General features: G+C 35.8%; 1 protein-coding gene across 2 annotated transcripts in view; it reads right to left on the minus strand.

Annotated features, from left to right (window-relative positions):
* SUCLG2 (succinate-CoA ligase GDP-forming beta subunit) overlaps nucleotides 1–12,316 on the minus strand; it is a 136,796-nt gene that overhangs the window by 58,606 nt on the left and 65,874 nt on the right. For both annotated transcript variants that reach the window (XM_026857699.1, XM_026857698.1), the window contains exons 5-7: nucleotides 8,709–8,861; nucleotides 7,642–7,731; nucleotides 5,162–5,258 (exon numbers count right to left, since the gene is read on the minus strand). In XM_026857699.1, coding sequence (XP_026713500.1) covers nucleotides 5,162–5,258; nucleotides 7,642–7,731; nucleotides 8,709–8,861 — 340 coding nt within the window. The remainder of the gene's footprint in view (nucleotides 1–5,161; nucleotides 5,259–7,641; nucleotides 7,732–8,708; nucleotides 8,862–12,316) is intronic.

A 12,316-nucleotide genomic window follows, 5' to 3' on the forward strand; every position in this document is an offset into this window, starting at 1 on the left:
TTCCTTAAATATCTGAATTAAAGCAACTTTAAGCCAATGTAGGTTAAAAATGATCAAAAGATGACTTTAAAATAAAGACAATTTTAAAAATAAATACAAAACTTCTCATCAAAGTCAACACCTGCTAAGTAGCTAAACCTGACTATATTAAATAATAGATACAAAAGAATAGGTAGTAGACATAATACTCACATAAAACTACCAGTAACAGAAATGCACGTAGAGTGAACTGGTTATTTGCCTATTGACTGACATTATTTCTATGGGTTTGCACAGGCAAATACTTCATTAGATTAAAATGTTTTAAGTAAATGTAAGACTACATACTTATCATTTCACTATTTAAGCAATTTGAGTTGTACTATATCCAGATTATAATTACTGACAAGTATAATTGATTTCTCCACGCAAACCAGTCAGATTTAAGTGCCTTTAAATGCTGCATCGAGAAGAATCTAATAGTTTTGCTTTGTGCTGTATTTTGGTTCATACTGCCATTGAAATGCATGCATGGTATGTGTGCATGTGCTCATGAGCATCGTACACATATCTGCAACTAGAGGTCAATTACAATTAAAAAAACAATATTTAGTCTTTGACATAGACAGTCATCAATTAAAATAGCTAATCACACAATCTTTTTTGGTGGACAAGTACCAGTCTCTCTAACAAATTATGTAATTGTCTAACCTAATAGAAAATATCTAAGCAAACAGCAAACAAAACATTTACAGAAACTGGAGCATCTCAACTGTATGTCTTGATTAGCATTGGATTTTCTTGGTTTGTTTTTTTGGTGTTGCTGGGGTTTTTTTGTTGTTTTGTTTTTTAATACATTTGATTTGCAACCAGTACCAGATTAAATTAGAACAGGATCAAATTTCATTTCAGTAACCGCGGTTTCAGAAAACTATTCATGAGTGTTTGTGTATAATCAATCTCTCTTGGAAGAGTCTAGATCTCACCCGCTCGACCATCATGTGGGAATCTGCCAAAAGGAGAAATGTCTGAAGTTCATAATATGCTTCTACTGCACTACAGCTGATTTAATTTTTTTTAACAATGAACTAAGACCCGTACCATTTTTCTTCTTCAAGCCTTTAGTTTCTTAAATTGGTAAAGCAACTCAAAGCTAGAGTAAAACTGCAGTTTCAGAGCTCTGTTTACCTTAGACATGAACATGCTCAATGTCACATTAATAAAATCTCATTTCTACAGAACATTCATCTTTAACAAAGGACATGCTGTACAAAGTAGCAGGAAAAACACCTATTAATATTTATCAAACCATTTTCACCATCAAAAGCACATTGTTACATGCATGATAGATTAGACAAATGAATTTTTCTTCTAAACAAATATCAAAGACCCAACACTTATATTCATGGAGTACTTCTGTTGTTTTTGCTAGCAATGTAGGATTTTTGTCATCTGCCAATTCAACAGCTTACACTGAGAGAAAACAAAACAAAAAACCCAAAGAAATTGGCAGTTACAGACTTCTGACCCAATAGTGCTAACAAAGAATTTCCTAGAAAATTAAACAAAAGGAAATACATACGACTAAGTATTTTCTAATGGAAATTAACACAAAACACAGCAAGAAATAAATCCATCTTAACTGTTACTTTGACAGGAGTAATAGTCTTCTTACAGAGACATATTTTATCATTAGAAATAACTCCATTAAGCTACTCAAATGTTCTTCCATTTGTTTTGTCTTTATTCTTCTTTAAGACATTTCAGATGGAGAAACTGCTAGTAAAAAAGAAATAAGCACAGGAAGACTTCTGTGTATGTCTGCTAGTAAGATGGCTTTCACAGCTTGAAACCCACTCTGTTTCTGCTCCTCAGCTTCCTGGATGTGAAACACATGGGGAAAAAAAACCAACCTTGGAGAAAACAGCATTAAAACTCCTACCCTCCCTCAAATTAAGCCCTCCTCACTAAATACGCACAGCCATTCCAGAAAAGCTGAGTTAGCAACTTAGCCAAATCCGTTCATTTTCTCATCTCGCAGAACTCCAGCAAGGATGCAAAGTTAGTACCACATGGTTCTTTCGGACCTTTTAGGACCACCAGTTTTGTTTTCTCTCATTTCCAACTGCCATCTCCTTCACTTGTCCCTACTTGTCTAGCGATCTCCCCTCTGTTGGTACCCAGCTAAATACATCTTGAGCACTGTAACGATGCCCCTATTCTGCTACCCAACAGTGCTGTGTCTGCCTTTGTCTACACACACATTTACTGCGTTTGCTCACTAACACCCAAGACATACTTAAAGGTCTTCCCTGCAGGATTACACGGCTGAGTTGATGTAGTACTGAACTGTAGATTTTGTCCTTTGCTTTGCCAAAATAACAGCATAATAAAGTGCTTCAATACTAGTCATCTGAGTTAGTTTTGAACCAGCAAGTGTGAATACTAAAACACCCTAGTCCTGGCACAAATAGCTCACCTCAAGCTCATTTCTCTGCCTGACAGACGGCAAGTGTCACGGATGTCCCAATTTCTGACATCTGACTGAGCAAAAGGACTACTGGGTACCTTCCACACTGCCCTGCAGTGTTAAGGTATCTTGGTCAATTATTCTACTACAAAAAATATTGCAACTTTTGAGGAAGGAAATTTTGGTTTTACAGTATTGGTGGTCTTGAACTCCAAAAATAAACCTGATAAGTACATCAGTCACAGCAGACAAACATACCAATGAATTTGTTTTGAAGTGAACATCGTAATCCTCAGGAAAGTTCCGGCAGTTTTTGTTGCACCTATTTTAAAGTTCCCATTCATCTTCAGAAGGTCAAAAGTGTCATGTATTGCACACTGCTAGAACTTGAAAAAATTCAGACCATTCATTTTACAAGGCCCTATTTCTTTGCTCTGCTTTAACTTCACTGTGCAGCACAAAATGAAAATGTCCTTCTCACCTCATTCCCAACTGGTTATAATGAGGCCAATGGATCTACTTAGACGGCGGGGAAAAACCAACAGTCTATTGGGTTCTGAAGGCAAATTTTCCATTTCTATTTAAAATACAGCCTACAATAGAACTACACTGGTCAACAGCACAGCTTTTTGTTTCTCTCCCCCAGTACACACTTCACAAACGGCGTAAGAACCAATGGAGCTACAGCAGTTGCTAAGAATTTGACTTACATTTATTAAGCCGAATGAGGTGTACAGTGCAGAAAATATTGATTCAATGTACACGTTATTATGGTACTTCAAAGGAGCTGGAAATCTGAGCACACAATGCTGTGAAAGATTCTTAAATAAAAAGAGTTAAAGCATTATTTTCATGGGGTAAACTATCCAGAGAACTAAAGGACTCTGGTGGCAAGAGCACCAGAACCAAGAACCCAACCAAGCAGGAATTGGAAAAAAGGTCTGCCCTTAAAGCAGAATTCATACATTTAAGTCATAAATAAGTTCTTCTACCTTAGTTTAACCTGAAAACAGCAAATTATGCCAAAAACAAACAAAAAAAAAGGATGACACATTTGATCATTTTTATCATTGTCTCATTTAATAGACAAGATACTCCCTTTATGCATTTGTTTTTAAAATGTCACTTTACAATAGGGCATTTTACTGTCCCAGGGCCTATTTTATAACAAAGAGCACTATCTTTTAAGATGTGTTAACCAAACAGGGTGTGGCAGGATTTATTTTACATCTTTTAGAGCGTTTCAAGAGTTCGTTACCAGCAGAACTTTCCCTTTAAGCTGTGGACAATTCTCTGCCAATTACTTTGTATTTGATTTTTTAGAAAAAGTTTGCTCAATTGGAAGAGACCGCATAGTTTCTAGCCCCAATTGAGTTTCTGAATTCCTAACAAACTGAGCAGAAATATGGATTTTTAGTGAAAAGCTGTTTATTTCACAAACTAGCTGTGGGCACATAAAAAGTATTGTTAAAATGCTATTTCCTTCAACTGGTACTGACTCTATGAGGAACTCATATTCTTAACTGACATAGGCAGCGATCTCTTTCCAAATGTTTCCAGAACAGCAATTAAGCATCCACATTCTTAATGTCTGTTAAAATGGGTAAAAGCTTTCTCTTTCCATTTTCTAATTTCCACTTTAATCTGTAGGTATATTTTACAAAGTTGGTAAAAAGTTGAAGTTGTCTTTCTTGACAAACATTGATAAAGACTACGCAAAAAAAACCCACCCACCAGCACTTCCCAATGACAAAGGCCTCTCTCAAATCACAAAATGATACTGTAGGTAGGGCCTCTACTAGGAATTCACTAGTGCTTGTGAGCACTTTGACACTGAAGCCTCAGCTAGCTCTCCCTGAGCTCCACAACCTCATATTTATCCATTTAAATCAAAGACAAGAAATAAAAAGGGAGGGGGCATAAATACGATAAAATATTGGCATTAGGAATGAATGCATGGGTTAAAAATGCTCTGCCATCAGATGAAACAGCGAGGTGATAACTATGAACCACCTGGATCAGCACTGTTTCAATATAACACAGGCATCTTCAGTTCCTAGTCTCTTCGTCTTTGTCCAAATTAGTTGGACAAAAATGACAAATGGAAGGGAAGTTTTCAGCTGGAAAACCAACTACTAGAATTATGTAAAAGCTAACCCAGCTCCTTATTTTTACCCTGTACCTTCTTAGCCCTGTATCCATGGTGGAAGCAGATTGATAACCCTTGTTCTTCCCAAAGGATGTAGCTAAGTGCCAGTTCCAGCCAGAATTTTTCCCGTGCTCTAATAGGTTGCAGAGACATCCACTTATAATTTTAACTTACCCATACGTTTACAAATGTAAAATTATAATTTTCTTTCTGCACAATCTTAATAATTCTAGCAGCATTAACAAAAAAAAACCCCCAACCAATAAAACTTCAAACCAAAACCAAGAAAAATCTGACTTCATACAAAGAGCAGAAGAGCAGAAAATGTTGCTGTTTCTCATCAAGCATAACATGTAGAAGCCAATACTTCCAGTATTTGGATGAAATAACAAAAGGTATTGAAATGTAAAATCTGCCATGGGAATATTTATGAATGTTGCTTAAATTACATTACAAAATGAAATTAATGCAAAGCTGCTGCTACAGCCTTCTATGCAATTTAATTTATAGTTTGCATAAATAAAGAATTATAATGCATTCATTTGTTTCCTTCAATTTCTTACCTTGCCCTTCTGGAGTTTCACCAAAGGGATTCACTTCAACTTGAGTGGCATCAATTTTCAAGAAAAGATTATACAGCTTCTTAATTTGATCTGCTGCCTAAATTTGATCAAGCGATTTACAATTACCACACAGAAAAATAAAATTTAATGTTTTCAAGGCAAAGGTAAAACACTATTGATTATTTTTAATGCATTAAATCGCACACTAGCTCTGGATAATTACTGCTTTTATTTCTGCTTTCTTAATCATATTTACATAGTATCTAAAATAGCTATAATGTAGCATTATGATACTGCATAACATTTAGTAAATGTGCATTTAAATACTACACGAACTGGAAATTTTCTACAAAGTAAACAGCGTGATTACTATGACAATTTTAATTTGAAAAAGTGACTAACAGTTCATAGTGACATATTCTCTGGTATGCTGAGGTCAAAGTTGCATTCATGTTAATCAGTCTAAATTCAGAAACCATAAAGCAGTACGTGCATGTAAGTGACTTTAGAAAAAAATACATTTCTCCTTCCTACATCAGTCTGAAATGTTTTCTTGAGGAAATTATATCAGAAGCATGCTTGTTTACTCTTTACAAATACTCTTACTTGTTCCTTGTTGTTTCTCACCATCTATCTCTGTGAGTGCTTCTGCCACCAAAAGTATTGTGACTGATTACTAACTTCCAAGTCTCTTGTTCTTATATCATTCTTCCATTAACAGAACAACTTAAACAGCAGCAACATGGACGTGCATTTAAAAAAATCCCTTTGGTTCATTACACACTGACAACCCATTAGCTGAAATAAGTTTGCAGATGAAGAAGTGCAGTAATAAAGAACCATTCAAATTTGTTCCTTCATTACCAATCAGTTAACTGCAGTACACAAACTAAAAATATTTGGGATCTCTCCTCACAAGCAAAGTGAATGAGAATAAAAAAACAGAAGTCAGCTTTCTCCCACAAGGCCATTCATAAGAAAGAAAACACTACAAGTGGGAAGACTCAACCTGCACTTCATCAGGGAGAACATGGTGAGGGATGTTCCTACCGCTCTCTACTCAGAGCTGACACAGCTGCACCTGGAATGCTGTGTCCGGTTTTGGGACCAGCACATCAAGGCTCTTTAAAGAGTTACAGCTTGGAAGCAACATACAAATTGCTTATGGAGTCTTTTCCCTGATCCAAAGTCATCAGCTGAAGTATTCTCAGTGCTTTTGACTTTAAAAAAAAACATTATCAGTTATAAATCTGCACCCAGCAAGGCAGCAGTTTGCTCGACATGAACACTCCGGTTGACAAACTATCCTAATACTACATGGGTAAGGCTATCAGCAGTGATGCTAGGAAGTCCCACCGTGTAGCCCCACATCGATTCTGGGCAAACTGAAAAGCTGTTGTTTTCCTAGCACACTGCTGAAATTTTCATAGATCACCACAATTGCTTAACTTTTATTAAGGGCTGCTCTATCTTTCAGCACCTCTCTGAATCAGGCAGCTTAATGTCAACATTTCTCTTTCTCAAGGTCTACAAGTAGTGAGCCTCTTCAAGGCAAAGCATAAAATCCTAATCTAGAAACAGTGAATGTATAAGTAAATACTAGGATTTGTCTGAATAAAAACTATATCCCTATGCTTCAGTAAATTCCTTTGAGTTGATAGCGTAAGGAAAGAAAAGCATTCACTGCAGCATTACTTAAATGTATTGTTAAAAAGTCCATATATTGCTGTTAATTATTAAGTACCAGAACTCTTCAAGGGTTGAAAGGTTCTACATAATCATTCCTCCTCATTAGATATACAGCTAAATCTTCAAATGTGTGTTAATCAACTTAATGATTATGCATTTGTTAATTGCACAGTTGGGATAGAAAATAATTAAAACCGCTGAATTAAAAATAAAGGAGTTCTACAAAAATGACAGTTTGATACTATGGAAAAAACCCAGGCAAAAGTAGCTTAAACAAGCTTTCACTTCTCTGCAAAATGATTCATAAAAGCAAAATATCTTGCATATTTGTGTACAATATGGAATTCCAATATATATAGAAAAGAGATACACAAGCTGGCAGCTCTTTGGTTTTGAGTTGAAGATAGAGGACAAAAAAAAAGATCCAATTACAGAAAGATACACTTTTACTTCTTCCCATATTCAGGGCCAAATTTAAAAAAAAAAATCTCCACCCAAGTAATTCACTGAGCTCCAATGGAATCCCAATGAAATCAAAAGAATCCCACACAGTGTAACAGAATGCTGTCATCAATTCCGTCAAAGACCAGGGGCTTTCACTTTGGAACAGTAAGGACCTTATTCAAATTGCTAAAGCCTGATGACAATTCCGTAGGTGCAATTTAATATTTAAAATGTCAAAATGGTCCTGATCTAATGGACACTTAGCCTTTCATGTTTATTTGGAAAGCATTTATTGTATAGCTGGGCTAAAAAGTCTAGTAAAAAATGAGGGAATAGAGTCAAGTTACCTGCTGTTGCAAAGGTCCTTTGAATCCCAAATTTTTTGCCATCTGCAATGCCTGATGATCCTTTACGCCTTCAAAAATATCTATTTCCTCCTGTAACAATAACATGCATACATATAACTAAATATTCAATCTGAATGGAGATTTATAGCTTCAAAAGGAAAACACTTAGTATACATTTGCAAATTAGTAATTAAAGCATGGCTGTTTGCCAAAGCTCTCCGAGACTGAGGCTATAGCAGCTGCCTATAGGGTATGTTATAATTACCACACCAACTATGAAACAGTCCTTCCAAAAAAATATATAATTCTTCAGGGTGGCATGCTGACAAGACAATGTGACACCAGTTTTCACTTTTAATTACTGTACAGATGGCGTTGACGAATATTTAGTCTGTTAATTCTTATGACATCTTCTGGAATATTTTCAAGTCAATGGGTGTCACTGCCCAGTAACACTGTGAAGTTTATATAATTTAAAAATGCACATTAAATATTTTTACAATTTAAAAAATAATTATACTTGATTGTACCCATTTTTTTCCCAGATGAATAGCTTGTCTACTCATTATCATGCCACAGTAACATAAAAAAAATATTTAAATGTAGTCATTGTTAAGAAAGCAATTACAACAGTTGTATTTCAGATGTAAAAGTCATCCAGGTACAAAGAAATAATTAACAACTCTGTCAATTAGAAAAAAACAACCACAGAAACAACGATTGTATTGGTACTAACCCACTTGTGAAAAAACTGCGTATCTTCCTGAACGTGAAAATCACTGATAAAACATTTCAGTTAATTCTGGCTGTTATATATTAGACTTAAGTTCTTTTTCTAATCAAGCTGGAGACAGAAACACTAACATAATCAGATGTTAAACGTGCTTCATTCATCTACTAGATGACAGGTCTGATCCCCTACCTGGTGAAACACATTTTTGTGGTTTGTATTGTCTTCTTTCCATACATGGAAGAAGGCAAAATGGAAAGAGAAAGGGGGGGTGTGAAAATTGTATTATTTTGGATATTAACAAATAAAATTTTAATGTAAAATATTATTTTAATACCTTAAAGATAAGTTCTGGGCTAGTAACTGCAACTTCTTCTATGTCAACACCACCCTGTGGACTGCCAACCATAACAGGTCCATTGCAGGCTCTGTCCATCAAAATTGCAAAGTACGTTTCCCTGGAAATATTCAGTGCTTCTGCAACCATCACCTAAAAATAAATACAGAGAAAGAAAAAGACAGAAAATATTCTGACTGGTACATCTAGCTGGTGAAGCAGAGAACATTGTGGCTCATGTTTTCTGCATTGCCTTAAAATGCAGCAGTTTGACACTTGCTAGCCTGAAAAGAAACGTTTGTTTCACTGCTTTTTTCAAGATACCACAGCCCAGTGATCTTTTTCCCAAGCAATCCTCTGTCCCTAAGAAAGAGACTCCTCTGATGCTGCTGTCCTCACTGGGGCATGTAACGACCAGTATAAACAGGAACACCTAATTCTTGGAGTTTTTCCAAGAAGAGACTCGGAGTTGCTGCTATGTCCATAAAGGGGACCTCCATATCACCTTTTTATTCCCAACAGGCACTTTAACACTCTACCCCCAGAAGAAGATGAGTCACAAGGGACTACAGTTTGCAAATCACACTGATGTAGGAGAGGGTACGTTGCCTTTCAGATGCATCTTGTCAGCAGTGCCGTTCCTCACCACTAAAGCCTCAGGTTTAGCTCCCTCATTCTGACAGAAGATCATCCTACACTTACAATCTCGGTGCTGAATTCTTGCCCTGCTGAAGTATTTCCTACGGAAACAGGTTTGCAGATAATTCTGCCATCCAGTTTTTTACGTTTAGAGATACAAGCATATGTGTGACCTTCAAATACTAGCACAACCTAGAAACACAGAAATTTATTTTTCTAAAGAGCTACTAATTTCTATTTATTACTATTAACTACAGAGCACTTTCTTACCAGTATCTTATGGATACTTCAGCACTCAACAAGAAAAGATTATTCAAATCCTACATGTTCAGAATCTACAAGTACTCACATTAAAATTGGGGGGGAAAAGGCCCGTATAAATTCTTTGTTACATTTTTTTTCTCTCCTCCCAAAACCATGCCAAAGTCAAAGTTCTTTCCATTTCGGTATTACAGTAACTTCCTTTTCATCTGAACTGTCAATTTTTGCAACACTTCAACAATAGCTATTGAAGCAATTTCAGAGATTAAGTAGTTTTACACTTGGCAAAGGACTCACAGAACTATGTTTTGATGCAAGAATACTAAATTCCCCCAAAATGTTCTTCATTTTAAGAAGAAAAAAATCTGCGTATGATCATTACTAATTGTTCCTCATGATTGTAACAGGTGCCATAATCTCAGGTGCAAAGACCGTAGTTCTGCTCTGCACTACAGTTTTGCTTTTCAACCTGGAAGTTGAGCAGCCTCCTCTTCAATTTAATTAGCACTATAGCTTCTCCTTATAACAATAAACTATATTCTTCCTTAGCAGAGCTATTCTTTCCTGTCTTTCAATGGAAGTAGTGGAAATAGGAAAATCACTTCCCTAAGACTAATATAATTAAGAAGGATTCAGTAGCAATGTCTTTTGAACATGGTCTGTTTACAAAGTGATGGTTTGGAGCAATGATTGTAGACAAAGATCATCACTATGAATGAAACATAAGGTGAAATTCATTCTATCAGTCAGCAGTTCAAACTCTTTAGATGCAAGAGGCATGTATACATGTGCAGTCTTAAAACTCTGCCTACCCGGCAAGATGTGTTCCATCAAATAAATATTTCTGGGCTTTTTATAGTTCAAGGACTATGAACAAGCAAGATGCACTATACTCTTACCCAAGTCACTTTTTTGACATTCTACTCCGGAGTCAGTAAGAGAGAAGGTTATGTACCTTCTGCCTGGCTGTACATCTTAACAGAACAGAAAAAAAACCTAAGAGACAAGCAATTAAATAAAGCCCTCTGTGCTCAGAATGGAAGGAAAGATGCTATTTCTTTATGGGTTTGGGTTTTTTTTTGACTAGGAAGAAATTTGCTGTATAGTAATTTTGTTTCCTTCTACTTCTAACTTGCTTTATTCATAGAACATAGGGTGATGTCAAGGAATAGTTCAAATAAGCAACTGCTCAAAAGCAACAAAAATCTAGGGTGAAGGAGACAACTAAGAATGTATAAAACTACTGTACTACTTCAAAGCATCTGCCTATTTTAGGCTACTATAAAGGGAAGCTAAAAGCCAACTTCAGAAACAGCTCAGCTACCTGCCAAGGTTTGTCAAATTAACAAGCAAAGATATTGCAAGCACCACTCATTTGCTACTATTAGTCTTTTTACCTGCATGCATGTTTTCACCTTCTTACATATTCTGCATCAACGTATCTGAAAAACGTGAGTTAATTGCTTTAGACATAGGTCAAATAAAACCAACTGGTCCTGCTGGACCTTGTGTGAGCTGTTCACACAGTTTCCACAGTGCTCAGGATCAGGGCCAGACTCAGGATGGGAATCTACTCAACGACTCTTGAGAAATACATTTGCAAGCACAGCAGGTGGAACTTACATTATTAAATCCGGTATCTTCAACTGCTATTTCCAACCCAAGTGATTGTCCTCACTATTGCTAATTAACCATGCCAACATCATCAAATACATCTCTGTCAATTCACAAAACTATTGAGAATCCAGCTACTTTGTAGTAGACAAGCTGACTGTAGAGTAAGAATTGTCAGACTGTGCAACATCTCTTATTTCTCCCAACAAAACCCAGTTACTTGCCTTCACCATCCTCCCTGTTTGATGCAGAGCAAAACCAGGGAAATTGGTGTTCAAGGTCTTTAAGTATTTTATGTTAAATTCTACCTGTCATTCACCTGACAAATCCAACACAAAGACATCAATGAAGAGTTAAGAGTACTGAAATTGAATCTACAGACTATTGACTCTTCTCACATTTTGTCTGTTTTGCTTATGATAAAGAATGTGAGGCATCATTATCTGTTTACCCCATCAGGTTTATATTTAAAATGTCCTGAGGAAAAAATAGGTTTTCTTTGAAACTTCCTGACAACTTCAAGTTTTCCTTCATAAAAACAAATCATAACCTGAAGTTTAACTCACACATCTGATTTCATGAGGGTAACTATAACAGCTCTTTTATACAGAATCAAATATTCAAAATGTTAATTCTGTTATTGCTTGGAGAGAAAACACAGGTTGCAAATTCTCAGGTTGTCATGATAAGAGAAGAATGTCTTCTCAGATAACCAGGCTCTCCAAATTCCAAGCTGCCATAAGAGGATTCTATGTAAACTCACAAAATAGCTTCCAAGTTACAAAGGAACTGAGGAGACTGCTATTTATCTAAGAATAACATTTAAATCATGCTTTAAATTGTGTAGTAGGTGCACAAGCTGAGAAAGAAAGCTGAAAACTCCATTTTCTGTTCCATAATTACTCTAATTCTAGAAAATCTGTATCTTTTATTTCTTCCTTAAAAATACATGTAAAAGACCTCCACTCTTTGACTTGACACTAGCTTATTGATCGCCTCACAGAAAGCGACTTAATAACTATTTTCCTTCTGAAAATATATTAACAAATTTTTTTAAAACATGAGTTCACTCAAACTTTTCAAAACACCAAGAA

The sequence above is a fragment of the Athene cunicularia genome (genome assembly GCF_003259725.1).
Source record: "Athene cunicularia isolate RWA chromosome 12 unlocalized genomic scaffold, athCun1 chr12_part1, whole genome shotgun sequence".
NCBI lineage: Eukaryota > Metazoa > Chordata > Aves > Strigiformes > Strigidae > Athene > Athene cunicularia.